Source organism: Manis pentadactyla, chromosome 12 (genome assembly GCF_030020395.1).
Source record: "Manis pentadactyla isolate mManPen7 chromosome 12, mManPen7.hap1, whole genome shotgun sequence".
Lineage (NCBI taxonomy): Eukaryota > Metazoa > Chordata > Mammalia > Pholidota > Manidae > Manis > Manis pentadactyla.
The window spans coordinates 10175914-10199068 of NC_080030.1; the positions used below are offsets into that span (position 1 = coordinate 10175914).

At 53.4% G+C, this 23155-nt stretch overlaps 1 protein-coding gene across 1 annotated transcript in view; it reads left to right on the plus strand.

Annotated features, from left to right (window-relative positions):
• Positions 1 to 298: 298 nt before the first annotated feature.
• ELL (elongation factor for RNA polymerase II) overlaps positions 299 to 23155 on the plus strand; it is a 61123-nt gene continuing 38266 nt past the window's right edge. Inside the window, exon 1 of the mRNA XM_036893074.2 lies at positions 299 to 499. Within this exon, the coding sequence (XP_036748969.2) occupies positions 365 to 499 (135 nt within the window). The 5' untranslated portion in view covers positions 299 to 364. The remainder of the gene's footprint in view (positions 500 to 23155) is intronic.

The window sequence follows — 23155 nt, forward strand, 5'->3', positions numbered from 1 at the left end:
TCAGGGTTATGAATAATACATATTGAGGCGGGCCCTGGGGGAGATGCGCGTGTCGGGGCGGAGTCAGGGTCCTTACAAGGTCTTGAGAGGTGGGGCCATTCAGGCTTCATGAATATACAAGTTGTAGGGGAGGTTCTGGTGAGCCTCCCCGGGGCCCGCAGGAAGCGGGGCCAGCCGCGTCATGAATAATGCAGTACGTTGGTGGGCAGAGCGGCGCCGACTGTGGGCCTCTGGGGATTTGGAGAGGGCGGGACCAGCCGCGTCTCATGAATAATGCAGCACGTTAGCAGGCGGCGGGGAGGGGCGTGGCTGGCGCGCCGGCGCTGGAGCCGGGAAGGGGGTGCGGGTGAGCGATGGTCGCAAGATGGCGGCACTGAAGGAGGCTCGGAGCTACGGGCTGTCGTGCGGGCGGGTGAGCGACGGCAGCAAGGTGTCGGTGTTCCACGTGAAGCTCACCGACAGTGCCCTGAGGGCTTTCGAGAGCTACCGCGCCAGCCAGGTGAGCGGCGCGGGGCCGACGCGGCCGTCGGGGATGTCTAGGCGCAGGCCGGCCTCGCGCTCTCCTCGCCGCAGCTGCTTGTTCTGAGGGTGCGGCGTTTGTCTTCCGAGGTTGCTGCTCCCGAGTCCCTGGGCCGGCGGGTCACGACGTGGGCGCATGTGTGGTTTGGAGCGCAGGGAACCGCGTTCCTTCTTGGCTCCGGGAGGCTGCACTGACGGGTGACCCGGGGCGGCCGGGGAGCCCGAACTCAGGCGCCTGGTCCGGGGGCGGCTCTTTTGGTACATGGAGACCTCCGGGGCCGTCCTGGCACCTGGGCAGGAACTGGTCTGTTCACCTGGCTCGGGGGTGGTGTGGGAGTGTCAGCGCTGTCCGGTCACGGGGCGTGGGGGGACTTGGGACTTCTCTGTCTTGGCCTCTGGCAGGGTGGGTCAGTTGGGCACCGTTGTCAGGACACCTGTGGGGACCCATTCCGTTTGTGTGGGGAGGCTTGTGTGCACTTGGGGCCTGTCTTTGACGCTTGCCAGTGAGGCCCCTGGAATCGGGTTCACTCTTGGTTCTTGGGAAGGGGAGTTTGGGCAGAAACTGACAGCTTGTTCCTAACTCCCGCCCTCCTTACCCAGGTGACCCTGTCCCACTGACACCTTTGGAAATTGGGAGTGGTTTTTTGGGGAAAGAAGTTGTGCGTGTGGGGGTTTGCTGGCCTGATGCCTTTCCCAGGCTGGGAACGTGTAGTGGGCACCCGGGAGGGAGTTCTGGCCACCGCACCTGGCCACTGCCTCTCAGGAGCCAGATTTGGGCCCATCTGGGGAAGTTTGCGGCGTTTCATTTCTGCCACCTGGCCCGGGTGGTGCGTGGGGTGGGAGGAGGCTGCGGTGCCCCTTTCTTTCAGGCTTGACTTTGGGGAACATCTGGGGGCCGTGGTCAGAAACCTGCTTCTTCCCATTTCTGTTTGTGTCATGGCGCTCTCCGTCTGTGCTGAGACAGAAGTTGCAGGTGCCCAGAGTGGTCAGGACCTGAGGGGAAGTGGTTTGGGAGCCTTTTCCTCCTTGCTTGGAAAGTAGGGGATCCGTAGTCATAAAGTAGCTGGGGGTGGAGTTGGGGATTGTCTGCTGTCAGGCTCAGGAAAGACCTGCCCTCCCAACCCCCTGTGTGTGTGTGTACTGGGAAGGGGGGGGACGAGGGCGGGCAAGGAGAGAGACTAACTAGGAAGGAATGTGGCTTTCTTCCTGCCCCAGACTTGCTCAGCACCATGAGCTAAGCCGGGAATGTCTTCCCGTGTAATGTTCCCACTGCTATCCCGATGCCCACCCTTCCCAAGCTTCTTCCCCCCACCTTTTTTTTTTTTTTAGCAATTTCCTTCCTGTCCTGGTGTTCAGTTTGCCATTCGTAGAATGGGGACTTCATCTTTTTTGGAAAAGCGAGTTCTCACCTTGTCAAAAGGATTCCCTAAGATGAGGCTAAGGTGCCCCTGCAGGTGAGGAGGAGAATGTGGGGGCACCATGGCCAGCCTAAGCCTCCTTCCTTGTGGAATTCTGGCCCTGAGTCCCTTTTCCTGGGCCATTCTGACTTGTCCCGCAGGAAGGCAGGCTTTCCTGGAAACAGCCTGGGGAGAGCTCATGAGTCATGTAAATAAGGCGAACTTGGTACCTGGTCACTTCAGTTTAGGAGCCCCGCCTTCCCTGCCATGCTGCCCTGACTTGATTCAGTCGTCTGGAAGGCCTGCCTGTGCACCCACCTCATACTGTCACACTGCTATTTTTAATTTAGGGTGTTGGTTACACCCCCTAACTAAGCTGGATCTTCCTCATGTGAGGGTGAAGGTAGCCGCAGACTCAAGCCCATCCTACTCGGAGCCCAGCTGTGTACATTAGTGTTGACCAGTCAGGAGGGGTTCCCTTGAAGAACTTCTCTAAAGCCATTTGGGGCAACTTGGCTGGCTGGGCTGTTTTCGGGGTGACCCAAACTTGCGTTTTTCTCAGAAGCTGGTTGATAGTTTAAATTATTTGGCAATTCTGTATTTAATCTTACCCATTGGGTAGTGTAGCTGACTGAGCTGAAATCAGGGCAGCTAGGCATGTATGTGCAGGGCTTTTGGCTGGTGGGCATGGGGAGGGTGACTTGAACTTGGTTTGTGTGACTAGAGAAGTGTATTGTTTATTAACAAAACTTTGTATGTACAGCTGTCACTATCATCTAGAGTTTTGTATTCTCTAGTGGCTGTGGTTGTATGGTTTGCCAGTGGCAACATTTGCCAGTGGCAAAGAAGGTTTTATAAATTGAGCTGTGGCAGGGAACCAGAGAGGAACTTCTATGAATCTCTCTGTGGCTCCAGGGAGCCTGTAATCCCAGCTGTTGGAATCGCTGGAGTAGAAGTCCTCGGTCTCTGTCACCAGGGGCTGTGGAGTCTGAGCTGGCTTTGTGAAGACCTGGTGGCCAGCCTGGAATGTGGTGAAAGGTAAAGAACGTGGTGGAAAGTAAAGATGTAGTAATATACTCAGCTGCCCCCATCCAGACTTGGGGATCATGCAGTGTTACTTGAATTAAAAAAAAATACAAAAAAACAAAACAAAAAAAACAAAAAACAAAAAAGAACAAACTCAAGTGAGTCCTGAGGCAGCTGCTCCGTGTGTCTTCTTTTTCACTGTGATGGACTACTTCCGGGAGAAAAGAGGAAGTGTGGATGCAACCCATCCTTCCAAGATAGTGTGACGTACCTGCTCAGAGAAGTGTCCCCTGACCACTCTGAGGAAGCGTCTCCCTAAAATGCCCACTGGCCTCCACCATTTCAGCATTTGGAGGGCTCTGTTGCTGGGTGATCTTCTCCTCTCCTGGATTATAAACTTCCTGGTGGAGAGGATCATATTGCTAATTAGGAAAAATTGGCCCAGGGAGGGGCGCAAGAAGCCTGGGGATTAGAGCCTATCTGGGTTTGAATCTCATCTTTTTGGGTGTGGGGCCTGGGGCCTGTGCCTGACCCCTCCCAGTCCAGATCCTCCTCCTCAGAGTTAGGAGGCTTCCAGGGCCTGACCCTCCCCGTTCTGGATCCTTCTCAGAGCTATGAGTGCCCTAGTGCCTGACCCTCCCACCCCCGAATTCCAGACCCTTCTCTCAGGGCTGCGGGGATCCTGTTGGCACAAGTGCAGCCCCTAGTGCAGCTCCGACCACTCTGGTGTTCACAGCACCTGGTGCCCATACCCAGAGCCAGTTCCTGCCCGGAAGTTTGAGCAGGGACTGTGGAATATCGGGAACCTGGGTTCCTGCGTCACACCCAAATCTGACTGAGCTTCTGGTTTGTATGGGGCCGCTGCTCAGGAGCTGGGCGTTCACAGGTGACCAAGATGGGCCCAAATGTCATGAGTTAGAGGCAGGAGACAGATAATGAACAGGGCAGCACAGAAGTCAATGTGAAGGACTTGTCAGTAGTCAGTGTTGGGGAGGGTGGGGTAAAGGGGGGGACAGGGAGCTTCTAGGAGATTCCATGGGTGAGCTCCACTGGGTGAGGAATCCTGAGGAGGGAGGGGAGAGGGGTTCCAGGCACGCTGTGGGCGCTGGCCTTGAGACAGGAGAGGCTGGGGAGGGGGATGGGAGCTGGCGCAAGTAAAGGTGTGGAGGGCGGCCGCAGGGCTCTGCTGGGTCCATACTGTGGAGAGAGGTGGAGGAAGCCTGCAGAATGCCTCAGGATGGTTCTGGAGCTGCGCTGGGGACTGCTTGCCTGCTGCTAAGGAGGCGGCTGCGTGGATGTGTGCCTGGGCACCAGTGGCAGGAGGAGCCTTAATTTAGCCTCTGTTCCCCTCCCACGGCGAGGCCCAGGAGGTGGGTTCATCTCCCCTTCCTGGGGGGCGCCCTCCTTAGCCCAAGGGGGGCAGCTCTTGCCAGCCTGGTCTGCTTTTCAGATGGGCCACCTTTAGGAATGGCTGGCGCTGCCCCTCCTGGCTGTGGGCCACGCCCCAGTGAGCTCCAGGCACATGTCCTTTGCTGGACGATCTTGGCCAGAAGGCTAGCTCATTGTTCCCACTGCACTGGGGGCACTTGGGGCTTTGGGGGGACAGCATCTGCCGGCCTGAGATCACTGGGACTGTCCTCACTGGCCCAGGCTGCCTCTGGGATTGCGAGGAAGCTTGAGCCCCTGGGATTCAACCGGAAGGGGGTCCCGCTGTGGTCTTCAGTCCTAGTCAGATGCCAGCGTTCTGGGCTCCTGGAGCACAGATGGCATGTGTGGCATGCAAATTCTTTAAAGTTACTAGCTGTGACCGTGTTGTGCCCCCTCCCCTGAGAAAGCCTGAGAATGATGGTGACAGACACCTGTGCCTTGCTCCCCATGCCTGCTCTTCGGCTGCTACTGCATCCTCTCCCGGCCCTCCGCCCCTTGGTGGGTGCACCTCTCATTTCTCAGGTGAGGCAGTGGGCGGAGACGCTGAGGGCCGAGTCACCAGAGGGAATCTCCTAGCCAGGACAGGGCTCAGATGCCATGGGTGGCCTGAGCTCTGTCCTCTCTGAAGGTAGTAGCCTCCTGCCTGCTTGGCTTAGGGGTTCAGTTTGCTTGTGTGTTTCAAAGTGGGGCCTTGATGGTTCTGGGTGGGTGAGTCTTTCCCAGAAGGCTTGGGTCTTATGGGTGCTGCAGGAGGCCGAGTCCCCCGGGTAGGGGTGGGTGTCGGCAGTTTCTGCAGGAGGCCCGCAAGGCTGAGTGTGAGGGGCCAAGCCCCACCTCAGCCACTGTGACCCTTGCCTAGGCTTCCGGCTGCATGCAGTTCGCCATGGTTATGTGTGTAAACAGCAGGCTGCTTGCGGAAACCCACCCTCTGTTGACTCATCGTCAAGGCCAGAGTTCATCACCCTTGAAGCAGTTTTGACATCATACCGGGATTGTGACATCTCTGGGGAGTCTTCGAAAAACAAGACCGCTTCTCCAGTTCCACAGAGTTCTGGACCCAGAGCAGACCCTGGATTTGGGAAATCTGCGTCTTCCATGGCAGCAGCTTGATGTGGCCTGGCAGGGCCCCAGCTGGCAATGCGTGCTGTGCCTTCATAGTTGGCCTTACTGAGGTCCTCCATTTTTGGGGCCTTGCTCTCCTACTGTCTGCCTTTATGACTTTCTCCTTGGTCTGTGCTTGCACGACCTGGAGTTGTGTGAGACTTGCCTCCAGTGATATGCGGCTGCTTTTAGGTCAGTTCCCCAAATCACCTGACCTTTAGGTGCAGTGAGTGACACAGCCACAATGTGCAGTTGTTTTGTCACTCATTAATAAAAAAAACTCGTGTCCAAACTACCCATCCAGAGGGGAGATCTCCTGGCCCCACACCAATTGGCTGCACTGGAGTGTGATGCTAATTATATCCTCTGGGTCGGGTCCCTCCCTGGCCGTGTTGCAGCTCTGCTCCTGGCTGAGTCACCGGGTCAGCAGGGCATGTTTGTGACTTGCAACAGCCCCTGCAGAGGAGACGGTCCCTTGCATGTTTGTGAAGTTTGTGGGGTCACTGAACTCGTTTTAAAGTGACACGAGTGAAGGGTTTATTTCTTTTTACTGTAAAAGGATTATAGCTCAGTGTAGAAAACTTGCAAAATACCTAATGAAAGTGGTGACTCCCTGTCCCCCTGGGCCCACGCCATCGCTGTGGTTGGCACCTTGACACCTTCCTCTGTCTTGAGTCTGGGCACCTTGTCATCCCAGTGGTGTCCTCATATAATCTTAGGTTTCTTTTTCCCTGACACCATATCAGCTTTTTTTTTTTTAAATCATAATTGTAAGCTGTTGTAACTAATACTTCCTAGCAGCAGTGTCTTCCGTGCAGTGTGTACATCATCACAGGTCAGTATGCCTCTGGCTCCACGAGTTCTGGTGCTGCCCTGATCTGGGGCTTCCTGTGAACTAGGAGCCCTATCTGTTATCTGGTCCTGGGGGACTGCTCAGACGCATGAAAGTACACCCTTCATTCTCATGGGTAAGCCCCAGGTGCTGAGCAGCACAGCCATTGTATGTTGAAATTGAGGCTCAGGGCCGATGAAGTCTGGTCTGTGGGGGTGGGTGCTCCGGAAGGGCAGGACCAGAGGTGGGGAGGCCTGGGATGGAGGCTCTGAGGGCCTGAGCTGGGCAGCACAAGGGCCTGGGTGAGGGGACAGATGTGTGAAGTATTCGGTCAGCCGCCTGTGCCTGGTTGGGTAAGGTGGATGTTTCTAACCTTTCCTGATGCTGGCCATGCGGCAGCTTCACACTCGCGACTTGGTGGTCAGACATGAGCTGGGTTTGTGAGGGTCAGGTTTTGCAGGTCTGAAGAGGTGCTCAGGGAAGGTGCTCCAGGCTCAGGGAAGTGAGGGCGGCCAATTAGAGAACACAGGTCTGTGGTGGGTGGGTGTGCATCAGCGTGTCGAGGGGCGACGTGGAGATGCACCAACATGGCTCAGTGATGCTGCCTGTGGAGCCTGCATCTTTCCAGGTGGCTGCCTTTGCCTTCAGGTGTGGATGTCATGCGGTTCTCTCCAATATCCTGAGTGCAGTGAGAAGGTGGTTTTAAACTGGTGTGTCAGCCCCAGAAGCCAGCAGCCATTCTTTTCCTGGTTCTTGGATGGTGTTCTTTGCTTGCGGGTACTTGAATGCCAGGTTGCCCTTCTTGAGTTGGCGTTGACCAGTTTCTGGACAGCAGGTGCTGGGGAGCTGGATGGAGGGTAGGTGATAAGTGCAGAGAAAGTTGGATCAAGGGCCCGTTGCCCCACTCATCACTTCCCAGCATTCCCTTATGTGCTCCGTACAGGTGACCCTGCAGCAGCTTGGCCCTCTGTGGACCCTGTACCTTTGAGAAGTTACAAGCTGCCTGCAATCAAGGCCGTGGCTAACCCTGCATGCCTGTGCACCGCTGCAGGCGCCCCTTGCAGTGAGGCTCTGCGTGGGGACGCCTTCCAGCTACTCCTGCTCCTTCCCCACACCTGTTGACTGGTGTTAGGTTCCCCCTGTTTGTCTTGCTGCCCCTGTGTCTGTCTTAGACACTCTGTCCAAAGGAGGCATCCCTGCACTGAAGGATGCTGCATACATGCACTGGGGTCAGGGCTGGCTCCAGCCAGCTCCCACTGATGGCCTGGTAACTCAGGCCATTAGCTTCATTCCAGAGCCTCAGTTTCCCCAGATTGAAGCAGTGCCTGTGGTAGCAGTGGTCTCCCGGGGTGCTGCGAAGGTCAGATGGGCGAGGTGTGTGGGTGCCTTTGTCCCCATGCATGTGTCAGTGTCCTGGAAGTAACCTGAGAGTATGAAGCTCTTAAAAATTTAAAGCATCTGCTCCTTTGCTTTGTCATTAAGGTTTTCTTTTTTAAATAAAGAAATGGCTCTCCCTAGTTTCTTTAGCAGCTTTCCTGCCAGGAAGCCCACCCCTGTGTTGAGGGAGCTGGGCCTGTCCCCACGTCCCCCTTCTGGGTCCCTGGAACACCGACGGTGGTGATGGTGAGTGGTTAGTGGGCAGTGGCTGAGGAGGGGCGGGAAGTGCTGGCAGTGTTTCTGGAGAGGCTGCTGGCCAGGCCTGGGGGAGACTGTGCTGAGCCCAGCAGGCTGGTAGCCGGCTGGGGGAGTGTGAAGAGGAGTCAGGCCCGGAGCTGTGGTTTGGTGACTCTGTCTTCGCCTTTAGGTTGTGCTCAGTCTCATGAGTGTTGGGGAGTTAGTCACGTGAGGGCAGCCTTGAGGGGCTGGGCCCCTCTCCACTGGAAAATGCTGTTCCCCCAATGAGCTGGGGATTCTGTCCCCTCCTTTGTCCAGCCTGGGCAAGCAGGGCCGTGGCAGAAGTGCGTAAAAGCCTGATAATCTGCCCCTACCTGGCCCAATCCCCTTGGCCTCTTTCTGGGTAGGAGCAGCAGGACATGGGCACTAGGGGCCCAGGGGCCCTTGCCCACCTCTCCCTGGACCTGGATGCATGCACATGGCCTCAATGTCCTGTTTGTCAGGCTGACTTGGCATTTGCTGGTGGGTGGAGGCAGGCAAGGCACTGTTCTGGGCATGGAGGCTCAGTGGCTGGCCAGGCTGTACCCAGAGGCCCTCATGTCCCTTTGGGAGAGGGTGACCGAGAACATAGTGGTGACCATGGGCAATGACTGCCCGGAGGAGAAATGCAGCAGGTGCTGGGCCGGAGGTGCCATGGGAGGTGGGACAGGTAGAACTGTCCAGCAAGAGGCTGAGATTACTGAGATCTCAGAGGGTGGCCATGGAGGGAGGCTGGGGTAGCAGGGCAGCCAGAGGGCGTTGGGGTCAGGGGTGCATGCGGGAATTTGGGGTTTTCATCATCTAGGGAAGCCCTGACTAAGCAGCTGAGGCTGCTCTCGCCTGTGTGGGTGTAGATGGCTCTAGAGCCTTCCTAGGCTCCCTGAGGGGCTCATCCCATGCTGATTTCACACCGTGCATGGACAAGCAGTTTCCGTCCAGGAGCTCCATCCTGTGACGGCAAGGGTCAGGGAGGCTTCAGCAGCGCTAAGACCAATCATCAAGAGTCTTTATCTGGGACCTCTTGATGCCACTGTTTTTTTTAAAATTGTAAAATACACATAAAATTACTATTTTGACTATTTTAAATGTACAGTGCATTGGCATTAAGCACATGATTGTGCAGACCACCACTGTTCATGTGCAGACCACCACTGTTCATCTCTAGAACTTTACATTTTCCCAAACTAAAATCTGTCCTCATTAAACAGTGACCCCCATCCCTCCCCTGGTCCCTGGCAACCACCATTTACTTCCTGTCTCTGTGAATCTGATGACTGTTGGTGCTTCAGATAAGTGGGATAATTGGGCATTTGTCCTCTTGTGACTGGCCTCTATTACTGTAAATATGTGTTCAAGGTCCATCCATATCGTAGCATGTGTCAGAACGTCTTTCCAGGTGGTATAATATTCCCTGGTGTGGATCATGGATGGAGTGCTTCTGTTTAGCCTTTTGTCTGGACACATGGGTTTCACTCTTAGCGTCTGTGAATAATGCTGCTGTGAACACGGGTATACAAATATCTATTCAAGTCTCTGCTTGCTTTCTTCATTTTTTTTAACCTCCCAGTTTTGTTGAGATGTAATTGACATACAGCACTGTGTAAGTTTAAGGCATACATCATAATGATGTGATTTACACATGTTGTGAAGTGATCACTGTAAGTTTGGTTAACATCCATCACCTCATAGAGATAAAAAAAAGGAAAAAATAGCTTTTTTTGTTTGTGATGAAGATGCTTAGAATCTACTCTTTTAACAACTTCCCTAATATTGTACAGCCGTGTTAGCTGTAGTTGTACATATGCTCTTAGTACTTAAGTTATCTTGTAACTGGAAGTTGCTACCTTTTGACCACCTTCCTCCAATCCCTCCTCCCTCCACTTCCCACCGCTGGTAGCCACAAATCTGATCTCTTTTTCTACAGGTTTGGTTTTTTTCCTTTTCTTTTTCTTTTTTCAGGTTCCACATATAAGTGAGATCATGCAGTATTTGTCTTCCTCTATCTGGCATACTTCATTTGAGTCTGTGCTTTCGTTTCTTTTGGATATGTACCCAGAAGCTGAGTTGCTGGATCATATGGGGATTCTAGGTTTAACTTCTTGAAGAACTGCCAAGCTGTTTTCCACAATGGCTGTACCATTTTACATTCCACCAGCTGTGCACTAGGGTTTCAATTTCTCTAGCCAACCATCCTCTCCAACACTTGTTATTTTCTGCTTTCTTCATAGTGGCCATATTGATGGGTGGTCTTGGAGCTTTTTAAAGGTCTGTGGGTCTCTGGCAAGAGCTAGGGTCTGCAGGGCCTCTGACACCTGCTGCTCGACCATCCATGGGCTAGGGGTCCCCTAGTCGCAGGTGACAGAGAACCTGACCCTAGCAGAATGGGGGCGTGTTGGAGTGGTCTTGGGCTGGCTTCAGGTCCTGACTGAGGGAAGATCTTGAGCAGGGTCACCAGGGTGCATATGACAAGAAGGGTAGACAGAGCTGCGGTGAGAAGCTGCAGCCCAGTGGAGAGGACAGTAGTTCCCAGTGGGACTTGGATCTCAAAGCTGGGGGCGTGATAAGCACCTTGGACTGTCTAGAGAACCTGTGGGGAGGGGTAAGCTGTGGTGGTCACCACCTCCTTGCCCTCCCAGTGGTAGGACTTTTGTGTCCCCTGCCCACTCAAAACTATACTGAGGGTGAGGGGAAGGCTGGGCTCCACCCTATGTGCCCCCTGAGGCTGCTGGGCCCTTCCCTGGCTGTGAGCTCAGATGTGGCAGAATTTCTACTTTGGTGAATTTAGCCCTTTGTGTCTCATGTTGAATCACAAGGTGACTGTTATGGAAGATGGGCTTTCTTCCTGGAGGCCTCTCGGGTCAGGTGCTGCCTTTTGGGGGACAGTGGGCAGGTGTGGGCTAAGCTGTTGTCCCCACTCCTGCCCTGGGCCTGTGGTGAAGGTGGTGGGGTGACGGGTGGGGGTGGGGGAGCATGTTTTCTCCAGCAATGTGGGCAGATGCAGCCTGCTTGCCTGGGGATGTCTGATGGGGGTCAAGCCTTCCCTGCCTCTTTCTTCTCCTGCCTGGGGATGCATATGTGCCCAGGGCCCCATGCCAGCCTTCAAGCCCCGCAGTGCAAAGTAGGCTGACCGGAGTGGGGCTGCAGGATGGGGCTGAGCTGGGGCGGCTGCCCCCTCATGCTGCACTTCCGGGTTGGAGGCTGCCAGGACCCAGAGGGCTCAGGGTGGCCTCATCTCTTCCCGCTGGCCTGAGGAGGATAAGTGGGTCCAGAGGTTCCTTTTTCCTTTTCCTCTTTTCAAACAGTGACTTTCTGGGGAAATTCAGCTTCCTGCTATGGACCTGGTAGTTCTCCCTACATCTGGAGGGGCTGATTCCTGCTGTGGACCTGGAATTTTCCCCATATCTGGAGGGGCTGACTTAAGGGTCTTAAGTCTACTGGATTCAGTCAGGACAGCCCGTATGTAAGCAGAAGCTCAGGCCTTGACCCCTGGCCCTTGTGCTGTGTGGCCTGTGAGCCCTGGCAGACGGTTCGCTTTCACATCTCAGGGCTGGACCAAGGCCTTGGAGGGTCCTTTTGGTGTGGCCCCTTCATTTCACTGGTGGGATGCCTGGAGGATGGGGGCTAACCCGAGGCCAGGGGGTCAGTGTTGATCAGATTGAGCCTCAAACCTGAGAGCATCCACTCTGGCACTTCCTGCCCTCCTGATCTCATGCAGACTCAGACGCTGCCCACCCTGCGTGTGAGTCCCTGAGTTTCCTGGGAGGTTTTCTCAGGCACCGTGTCAAGTCTGCTTCCAGTGGGCCTGGCCTTTGTATTTGTGACTGCTAATGAACTCTGGAAACACAGGCATGAACAGGGAGGGCCAGCGTACCTGTCCCTACCAGAGCTGGGGAGGGGAGGCCTTTGCCTCTCATTTGAGTCCCCCCCTCCCGCTGTCCCCTCAGCCTTAGCTCCATGGTGCACAGGGGAACTGGCGTTGTCTTCCAGGGGGGAATTATACCCAGCTTGCATAGGTGTCTCATATGTGCACCTCATGGCGTGAGGAGCAACCAGATGACAGTGGCTTCTGATGGGTCCCTCACATGGAGACAGTGGACAGGTGTCTCCTGTTTCCCAGGAGTAAGTGTTCCATGGGCTCCCCCAGCTCAGGACAAATGCTGTTTGTGCAGAGTTCTGAGTCAGAAGAAAACCCACGGCCTGGAAGACCTGGGGCAGCTTCCTGGGCAGGCCTCTGTGCTCGGCAGCTGGGGCCTTCGGGTCCTGTCAGCAGAAATGGCGTGAGTCTGCTGTTCTTACCTTTCAGTGTTATTTCTCCCTTTTCAGAATTGGGTGGGACTGTTGAACTGCTGCAGGCTGAGCAGGGTAATGTGTGGGGGATGGAATGACAGGGGCACTGGGGAGGCATCTAAGGCAGGGGCAGGTCACAGCTAGGAGAGCATGTTCCTTCCTCCCCTAGTTGCACTATTTTTGGTATTGGATGCTTCAGCTGTCTCCTGGTTCCAGCGAAATGCACAGCTCGCAGCAGATCTGGCCAGTGGTACAAGGACAGCCAGCACCCGGTTGTCTGCCCAGCTTGTCTCCAACCTGCCCTGGGGTTGGGATGAGGCTGTGCTGGCTCCCTTACCTGTACACGGAGTCCTGCATGACCACATGACCCAGTGACCTGTGCCAGTTCCTCCTGACGGGGTGCAGTTGTGTTAAGAAGGATTCTGAGGTGGTGTCTGGCCTGGAAAGTAAGATTGACAAGGTGTGACCCCGGCCCTCCCTGCTCTTAGCCCTGCCATCTAGCAGATCCTCTGTAGGGAGGATCTCCTTTTGTTTCCGAGCAGTCAAATTTAATGGCTCCCTGGCTGGGCTTGGGCTGCCAGAGTTGGGCCAGTGAACAGGGTCTGCCAGCAGCCAGGTGTGCAGGTGGAGGCTGATGGGCTATCAGTGGAAAATTGGGCTGATGCTGTGCTGAAAAAGCATGAGGTTTCAGACCCCTTTTCTGGATGGGCGGGGGACTCACTGGGGTCTGTGCCCTGGAGCCGTGGCTCTGACGGCACATCTCTCTGGGTTCTTCACACAGCTTCTGCTGCCTTCCTCTCCTCTCCCCCACCTTGGTCTCCTGTGTGTGAATGGACTGAGTCCTGATGATTTTGGGTGACAGGAATCGGCAAGTGTGTGATTTGTGGGGATAGTTCAGCCTTGGTGAGTGTCTGGTCTGAGTGGACGTGGTGTCGGCCTCTGGACTCTCTTCTTGGGGCTCCAGGTGCTATTCCCAGGGCTTAGCTGTTCAAGAGCAAACATACCATGTGCTGCTGGTGTGGGCGTCCCTCTGCTGTTGTGAGGCTCAGGTGGGTGAGCTTGGACATTGCTGGCAGTTCAGCGGAGGACTCAGGAGGCAGGGCTCAGTCCTGGGTCAGTGTAGCTGGAGGCCTCTCGGCTGAGCCAGGGCTGGTTCTGGGCCAGCCTACAGACTCGGGGAGGCCACCCACTACCCTGTGCTCACATGTAGAGGTTGCAGGGTCTGAGCTACTGTCCCTGTAGCAGCTGAGGGCCAGGGTGGAGGGCAGGCTATTGTTTCTAAACCCTCACTGGTGTTGACCCCACATGGGCCGGGGCAGCCGAGAAGACACAGGACTCTGGAGCCTGTGGCTGCTTCCCCTCCCACCCCAGTCATAGACGGACATGACAGAAATGAGATGGGCACAGCACTTTCATGTATGAGTCCAGGAGGAATCATGAAGTCTGCAGAAAATTTTGGGGAAATTTAGAGAAACGAGACCTATGTCATCATTTTTACTCAGAATGTATGTGGAGATTGTGGTAACACATAGAGTCACAAGATAGCATTTAAAAAACAGAAACAGGAGTGGCGTTAGTCAGCAAACACAGACAGATCGCTCAACAGAGCTGCTGGCCTCCTGCCTGGTGCCCTTCTCAGCCCACTATGCTGTGCCGGCCCATCTGCACAGTGGCCAAGCACGCGTCACCCAGGGCCTGAAATAAAGCAGTGTGTGGGCATCCTCCATGTGCTGCAGCCACCTGTGAGTCCTTCCCAGACTCCATGGCCCGGGTGAGGCCAGGGCAGTGGGATGAGAGCCAGTGGGATGTGGAGGTGTGGGGTCCTGGTCAGACCCAGGGTCTGGCCCAGAGTGCATGTCCGTGGCCCAGCCAAACTGCAGCCAGGCCCCAGGTGTGACAGCCAGGAAACAAAACACATGACCCAGACCCCTAGCACCTGGCCCTGTGCTGGGTAGCAGGGTCCTGAGTAAAGACCAGCAGTCCCGTGGGCTCTAATCCTGCCTCAGAAGGGCTGCTTGCCAGGACCCAAAGGAAAGGTGGAAATCCTGGGCCATGGACAGGTGGTAGGGAAGAGCCTGGCTCTCTCCCTCCAGAGTCAGGCTGACTGGTCAGAGAGGGTGGGGAGGGCAGCTGGGACACTCGGCACCCACAGGCACACACCACCACAGGGCCCTTGCCTCTGAGCTTCAGGAAACAGCAGGCTGGGCCAGCCCTCAGGTCTTCATGGGCCTCTCCCTACCCTGCCCCTCCTCTAGCTGCTGAGAGGGCTCCTCCTCCATGTGCCCCAGCATTAAGCGTGTCCCCTGAGGCCTGCATGCTCTTGTCCCAGTGTCAGGGGCCACTTGGGCGTGCAGTGAGGAGCACAGTGAGCCCTTACTAGATGCACATGAGGTGGAGCCACATGGAAGAGGTGCAGGTCCTGTGTAGGCTCCAGGGTCCAGCTTGCACTACAGTCTGACCTGTTGCTTCAGGGGTGAGTGGCCTGCTTCAGATCCTGGAAACTGGCAGTTCAGCCCCTGGGGTGGAGCCCTGGCCTGAGAACCGTGGCTCTCCCTGGTGGGGGCTTTCCATGCTCTTGTGTCTGATTTGCTTGCCATTTTTCTCCAGTTCCATCAGATTCCCTTTCCACAAATAAAGCCCTGCCATCTCCTTTCCACCAGAGTTACCCTGGGTTTCAACCAAGGGTGGTGGTGTTTCCTCCCTGAGTGCCATAAAGGCACCTCTGGGCCGCTTGGAGCAACAGAGACCCATGGGGTGGATGGTGCTGTTGGACACACTCCAGACTGACTGCTCACAGTGCCTGCCCCGTGGTAGACCTGGGCATGTAGGCTCTGCTGATTTTAGCACTTTTCTTTTTGAGCTGGGTTCCCTTTTTACTAAGTAAAACCAGATATAAAGTCCCACTTTATAAAGAGATGACATGGGCTGCTCTGGTGGGGGCCAGGGAGTCCTACAGCATGGCCTGTGCCGTGGGAGTCTGGCCTGGCTCTGCCCAGGAGCTGGGGTGCCTGGCCGTGCCCTCCCCGAGGGGTGTTCCAAGTCCCTGCTGCCTTCCTGCGGTAGGAGTACCCTGGATGGCAGCATCAGGGCTGTTTGCCTGGGGTCCTGGCCTGTATTGTTACCAATGACCAGGCTCATGCCCAGGAATCAGAAAACTTTGCCAGGCTGCCAAGGGGTTTCCCCAGGCAGTGATTTTGGATTTTGCATTTATGGGCCCCCAACTTCTTCCCCCAGCTTCTTCCCTTCTGAAGCAAAAAGACACAGGTCATTGGGTTTCCTCACAGAACACTGACCATGCTGCATGCCCCACATTCCCACTCCTCTGTCCTGGCACTCTGCGGTGCAACAAGTGGCAGGTGTCATTGGCACTGTCTTCCTTTAAAGATGGGTTTTTGGGGTATTGGAATGTCCTTAATGGGGACATTTGATCTTTCAACTCTAAACATATGCTCCTAATTTGGCTGGTTGCAGGATTTTCAGTGGGAGTACGGGTGCCGGGCTTTTTGTAGAATTGACTAAGGCCAGCCCACTCTGGGTTCTGGCTGCTGGTCTGTGTCAGCAGCCCACCATGGGGTGAGTGCATGCTGCTTGCTGGTGTCCTGCCTGGAGCAGAGGCTGCGGTCAGCACAGGTCTGCGCTCCTTCCTCCCTGGGAACCTGCGCCCCTCGCCCACCTCACCTGGAATGCCCTCTGACCTGCCTGACTCACTCCTGCCATGCCCGGGGCCCATGGAAAGCCTGCTGTCAGCACAGATAGATCTGTTTGTGGGCATGGCTGCCGGAAGCCTTGGCACCCACAGCCACAGGGCTACCCTGTGTTGTCATGGCCCATCATTACAGGGTGGCTGTGTCTGTTCTCCCTGGTCCCCTGCTGTCCTGGAACCCTGTTCACCTCTGGCTAGCCTGGGAGTGTGGGTCCTTAATTGGGGCTTTGCATCTGTCCTGATAGGAGCCACTCCTGGGCCCACCCTGCCTTGGAGCTCTGGGACATTTGTGGTCTAGTATGGAGCTTCCTACACCTTTACTAACCTGATGTCTCAGCCAGGTGGCTGACTATGCCCCTCAGCGCCACTGGGAAACGCTTGTGGGCGGTGATGTGTGATTCCTGATCATGTGTCTCCCGTGCCCAAACCACCCTCACAGGGCGCCTGGGGGCCCAGCTCCAGGCCCTGGTGTGCTGTCCCCCTTGACTGCTGAGGGCCTTCGTTGGAATCTTTTCAGTGTGGGTGCCCTTGTGCCTTCTCTCCCCGCTGCCCTCTGAGAGGCGCACTCCAGGAGCCCAGGACACCCCTGCAAGGACAGCGTGTGCATGGGAGGGCCCTGTACGTGCCAGGCCTTAGCTGAATTTGATTGGGCCTGCCTTTTCTGGATCAGTGGTGTCCAGCTTTGCTTTTAGACAGTGTGACCAGCTCTTAGGCACCAGCCAGATGTGTCAGACAGGCCAGCAGGAAGTGCCTGAGGTGGCACTCCCCGTGCATGTCCTGCTGAGGCCCATGGTTCCCACCCCGTGACCCCTGTCTGTCCTGTCTGCTCCCATGAGCAGTGGGCCCCTGAGCCAAGGTGCCATCCAGCCTGATCCCCAGACTTGAGGTAGCCCAGCTCTCAGCTGCTGCCCCGGGGTTGCACCTTACTCCGTCCCGCTCATCCCACCCCCATCTCCTGTGCTTTTCCCACTTCCTCTCCCACATCAGAGTATCAGATTCTTTTAATTTGGGGGTAGTGCTGGGCATAAAGGGTATCTTGAGCTCATTTGTTTTACTGGCAGCTTCTCGTGCTTTAGCCACTTGCTCTGGCTTTTCAGTCTGTGCCTTGCTCCCCACTAGTTCCCGTTGGTTTGTTTCTCAGTCACGCCAGTGTGCCTTGAGCTGGGCGGCTGTCTCCCTGGTGGGTGCCACCTGCGTGCCGTCTGCTGGCTGAGCAGGTGAGACGGCCTTGCAGCGTGGCCGGCCCCTCTCCCGGGTGTGACCCATCGTGCTCCCAACGAAACAAGATTGCCTCTCCCGCTTTGAGCTTTGGCCTGCGTTGGTGGCTGGGAATTGTCCCGGTGGTCCTGTGAACAACGCTTTCTTTTTTTTTTCTCACATTATCTACTTTATTCAGATAAAGCCAAGTTTCTAATTCAGATTTTAGGTTAAGACTAAAATGCATAGCCGTTTGTAGTGAGTGTGAATGACAGAGACATACATTATTTTTTTTTTGAGAGGGCATCTCTCATATATATTGATCAAATGGTTGTTAACAATAATAAAATTCTGTATAGGGGATTCAATGCACAATCATTAATCAACCTCAAGCCTAATTCTCAGCAGTCTCCAATCTTCTGAAGCATAACGAACTAGTTCTTATATGGTGAACAAGTTCTTACATAGTGAATAAGTTCTTACATGGTGAACAAGTTCTTACATGGTGAACAGTGCAAGGGCAGTCATATCACAGACACTTTCAGTTTTGATCACGCATCATGAACTATAAATAATCAAGTCAGATATGATTATTTGTTTGAATTTTATACTTGATTTATATGTGAATCCCACATTTCTCCCTTATTATTATTATTTTTAATAAAATGCTGAAGTGGTAGGTAGGTGCAAGATAAAGGTAGAAAACATAATTTAGTGCTGTAAGAGGGCAAATGTAGATGATCATTAGTCTATAGGTCTGTGCCTATAGACTAAGTATTAATCCAAGCTAGACAAGGGCAACAAAACATCCACGGATGCAGAAGATTTCTCTCAAAACAGCGGGGGTGAGGTTCTAAGCCTCACCTCTGTTGATCCCCAATTTCTCACCTGATGGCCCCCCTGAGACTGTGCCTGTCTTAGGTTGTTCCTCCCTTGAGGAATCTTACCCGTCTCTGGCTAACCAGTCATCTTCCGGGGCCATACAGGGAAATGTAAAGTTGGTAAGTGAGAGAGAAGCAATATTCTTTGAAAAGGTTAGCTTTTTACTTCTTTGCAGATTTATGCCCTGTGGCTTTTATGCCCAGCATTTGTCTTGAGGTGTCTTTACCACTTGGAAGAATTATGATACTCGGTAATTTTCGATATGAGGCATGAATTCTACTAAAGGGTTGTAATTGGGAAGGAAGAAGAAAAGCTATAGAAGTAGCAGACGGAAGAAAACATGGGAAGATTGATTATTTCTTTGACATATCTTCTTGTAGAGTAACATAAGCATATATGGGTTTTAACAAACTACTAATTAAATTGCGCACACACATTAACATAATAGGAATACAGCTACATAACAAAAGCAGACCTACAATTACCAGCCATCGCCAGTGAAACCAAGAAAACCAGTTAGGCACCCTAGGCATTTGTGAAAACTTATCAGTGATATGATGGATATTGTCTAACTGAATTTGAATAGTTTGAGAAAAATCAGACAAATTAAAACAACACATTCCTGGGAACTGTTCACATCCCATATGTTCTTTTAACAGTAGATAGTCTATAGTCGCACGATTTTGGAGCACTGCAACTTGCACTTCTCCTAATTCTTGGTTGAGTTCCGACAGTATAGATGCAGTCAAATTTGTTGTTTTACTGTATGCACAGGCCAGCTTAGATATCTCCTTCTTCATTCTAATGGCAAGTCCAGGAACCGGTGGGATGAATGCAGCTACAACTGCAACAGTGCCAGGGTCTTTGTTGAAGTTTTTTGATGATCATCTTCTGGAATGACTCTTCCAGAGGATGTTGATGTTGGAAGTTCTTCTTCATATCATATCTTAATTCATTTTCTGGGTAGCCAAATTAGGCTTTGATCCTCTGTATAAACACAAACAAACCCTTTGCCCACACTGTGATACAACCTTTGTACCATTGTGAAGAACCTATTGGCGATCACCACACAGGAACTGCCTTTTTTTTTTTTTAAGAGAAAGGAATATTATCAGAAAAATGTACTTCCATAGCTGATCATCTGACACCCTTTAAAAGATCAAAATTAAGGATGTGTAAAGCATGCATTAATTGTTGATTTGCAGTTAGTTTTATCTCCTATCAGGGAGTAATCCCCCTTTTCTTTCTTTTTTTTTTTTTTCTTATCATTAATCTACAATTACATGAAGAACATTATGTTTATTAGGCTCTCTCCTACAACAAGTCCCCCCTACAAACCCCATTACAGTCACTGTCCATCAGCATAGCAAAATGTTGTAGAATCACTACTTGTCTTCTCTGTGTCGCACAGCCCTCCCCTTTCTCCCACTCCCCACATTATGCATGCTAATCATAATACCCCCTTTCTTCCTCCCCCCCCTTATCCCTCTCTACCCACTCATCCTCCCCAGTCCCTTTCCCTTTGGTAACTGTTAGTCCATTCTTAAGTTCTGTGATTCTGCTGCTGTTTTGTTCCTTCAGTTTTTCCTTTGTTCTTATACTCCACAGATGAGTGAAATCATTTGGTATTTGTCTTTCTCTGCTTGGCTTATTTCACTGAGCATAATACCCTCTAGCTCCATCCATGTTGTAAATGGTAGGATTTGTTTTCTTCTTATGGCTGAATAATATTCCATTGTGTATATGTACTACATCTACTTTATCCATTCATCTGCTGATGGACACTTAGGTTGCTTCCAATTCTTGGCTATTGTAAATAGTGCTGCGATATACATAGGGGTGCATCTGTCTTTTTCAAACTGGAGTGATGCATTCTTAGGATAAATTCCTAGGAGTGGAATTCCTGGGTCAAATGGTAAGTCTGTTTTGAGCATTTTGAGGAACCTCCATACTGCTTTCCACAATGGTTGAACTAATTTACATTCCCACCAGCAGTGTAGGAGGGTTCCCCTTTCTTCACAACCTCGCCAACATTTGTTGTTGTTTGTCTTTTGGATGGCAGCCATCCTTACTGGTGTGAGGTGATAACTCATTGTGGTTTTAATTTGCATTTCTCTGATAACTAGTGAGTGATGTGGAGCATCTTTTCATGTGTCTGTTGGCCATCTGGATTTCTTTTTTGGAGAACTGTCTGTTCAGTTCCTCTGCCCATTTTTTAATTGGATTATTTGTTTTTTGTTTTTTGAGGTGGGTGAGCTCTTTATATATTTTGGATGTCAACCCTTTATTGGATCTGTCATTTATGAATATATTCTCCCATACTGTAGGATACCTTTTTGTTCTATTGATGGTGTCCTTTGCTGTACAGAAGCTTTTCAGCTTAATATAGTCCCACTTGTTCATTTTTGCTTTTGTTTTCCTTGCCCAGGGAGATATGTTCAAGAGAACAACGCTTTCTTATAGGGTCTTCTCTGGGGAATTAAATGTGTGAGATTGGCATGCAGCCGGTCATTTGTCACTTTCTCAGGTGTGACTGTGGACCCAGCTGGTCAAGTGACTTCGAAGCACTCAAACTGTGTTGTCAGGCTGTTTTCCAGGGTCTTGGGTTTGCTTCAGTTTGCCTCTGACATGGTGAAAATGTTAAAGCAGTGCTGGTGAACTGGAAGATAACAGTTCTGTATGGCTCACGATGGTTCCCAAAGTCAGTTCACACATGTATCACATTCGAGCCCACAGCCACTGACTCTGGGAAGCAGGGGTAGTCAGGGCTGCCCAGCAAGGCCTCCTGAGGCACCTGTGCTGTGCGGACCTCTGCAAAGACAAGGATGCGCCATCTGTCGGCCCTGTCGCGCAGCTGCTTCCTTCAAGGAAGCCCACGGTTCTTCTTTCCCTGTGTCCTGCAAGGGCAGTTCCCTCTTCTGCCTATGTCAGAATAAATTCTTCATGGGGGAAGCTGCCAACAGATCCTGCTGGGAGAAAACTGGCTTCAGTGTGTGCAGGATTTGCACACTGAGCTTCGTAGGGCTTTGGAGACCTCCTTGATGGGAGGTCTCTGGGGCAGCAGCCATTAAAGGACCCAGCCACAGAGTTCCAGGTGGAGAGCTCCCAGTGCCAACTGGGGGTTTGCTCAAATGCCAAACACACACCAGAATGCCTTCCTAGTAATGTTAAAAAGACTCGTTTCTTGCATCTTGCCTGGTTTTATTTATTTTCGAGCCTAGGAAACTTTCTGGATGTGGTGTGTGGCCAGGTCTGGCAGCAATTTCCTGGGTCACCCCTCAAGATGCCCTGCTGGTTCCCTAGCGTGCCAGTGCTTGACTCTGTTGTGCACCAAGATTGCAGAATGTTCCAGGAGGCTCCTGCCTCATTCAGTATCAGCGCTTGGGCCCCTGCTGCATGCAGAGCAGGTTTCTGGATGAGGCAGGGGTCCACTGTGTCCCCAGGGCTCATATCATATATAGCTCCCCTTCCCTCAGACATGCTGCTGGTGATGCTCTGGCACAGCCATCTTGGCTTGTGGCTGTCACATTCTGTCTGCCTTAGTAGTGCCAATAGGCGCCTGTGTGGAGAGCTGGCAGGTCTGGATTGAGTCCTTGTTTCCTCGTTATGGGGTACAGGTGTAGCCCAAGCCTCAGTTTCTCCCCATAAGGAAGGAACAGTTCCATCTTCCCAGGAAATTGTGGGGACCCCATGGAGTGCCGAGGGGAGGGCCAGGTGAGGGTGTCTTCCTTGAAATTGCTCGTTGCTGTCTCACTGAGGAAGGCTGCACTTGGCCATATCTCCATGCCCTTCAAAGCCCAGATGTTGTCCCTCATGGCGTCCAAACACCTGCCGTATGGCCTGGGAGCACATGCTCCAAGGAGAGACTCCTTTCAGAGCATGCAGCTGGGATGGCCCTCTTCCCCCAGCCTCCCAGCCCTGGGGTCAGGTCAGAACATCAGCAGAGGCACCATCCAGGCTGAATCTCTGACACAGTATAGACCGTGGTCGGTGTAGGGGAAACTGAGGCATGAGGGGCCAGCCTGCCCACCCTTCAACTCCATGCAGGCTCCCCTGAAGTGGCTGTGCAGGGGGCCTGACTTCTGCCAGCTCTGTCCAGGGCTAGGACCCTTCCTCCCTTCTGCAGTGGGGCAGCCCCCATAGGCAGCCTGTCACTCTGTGTGACAACAGTCTTGAGGCCTCTTTGTCTGGGTCCCCTGTCTCCTCCCTCAGGTACGCTGGGCAGGAACACCAGGGCCCACCACCCCCAACCCTAGGTCCCTGCAGCTCCCACTGGCTCATGTCCTGAGCCCCAGTAGCCCAGGGCACTGGTTGGCATGCCCATGGAGCTGAGCCCCTCCCTTCCTGCTCCAGACTCCAGACCCGTCTCCTCCTGCTCCTGTGCCCAGGCCTGGCCTCCCCTGAGGGATGTGTGCCTCCCATCTCTCTGGTCTGGGTTTAGTTTCCCCCTTACCCCCCATCAGTTAGAACAGCTGCCCAAGAGGTCCCCCTGTTTCACTCTGTTTATTGGGTGCTCCGGTTCCATGCTGAGGGGTCCCAGCTAGCAGGGCCACATGTCTTGTTGGCTGTAGGGTCCCAGAGTCCAGTGCACCACAGGTCCCCACCTCCTGCCTGAGTCCTTCCAGCTTTCTGTGGCATTTCTGCTGCTGTCTTTCCCGAGTCTTAAACCCTAGGTGCAGTGGTTTGGCAGTCCCACTTGCCTGAAGGTGCCAGATGGAGCCACCCAGACGCCGCCTCTCCCAGGAAGTGAGGAGGCTGCGGATTCCAGTTCTGAAGGCAAAGCTGCTGGGAGATGCGACCACCTGGTCTCCGCACCCAGAATGCTAGCGGGAGTGCTGTATCAGGCGTGGGGCAGGTCATGCCAGGCAGAGACCAGGAGCCAGAACTTTCTTTTGTGGCTATTAGGGCCAGGCATCAGAGAGGAAGGATGAGGCTGCAGTAAGGGAAGACTTGGGGTGTCTTCAGGGGTATCTTTGGTCTTTTTGGGCCCATCTGTTCTTCGATGGATTTCTGGTATTGATTTTTGTTTCTGACTACCTGCTTGGAGTCGGAAGCTGTGAAATCACCATGTTGTGCTCTCTTAGGACGGGTCACCCCCAACCCCTGGGGGTCCCTGGGACTGTTCCTACT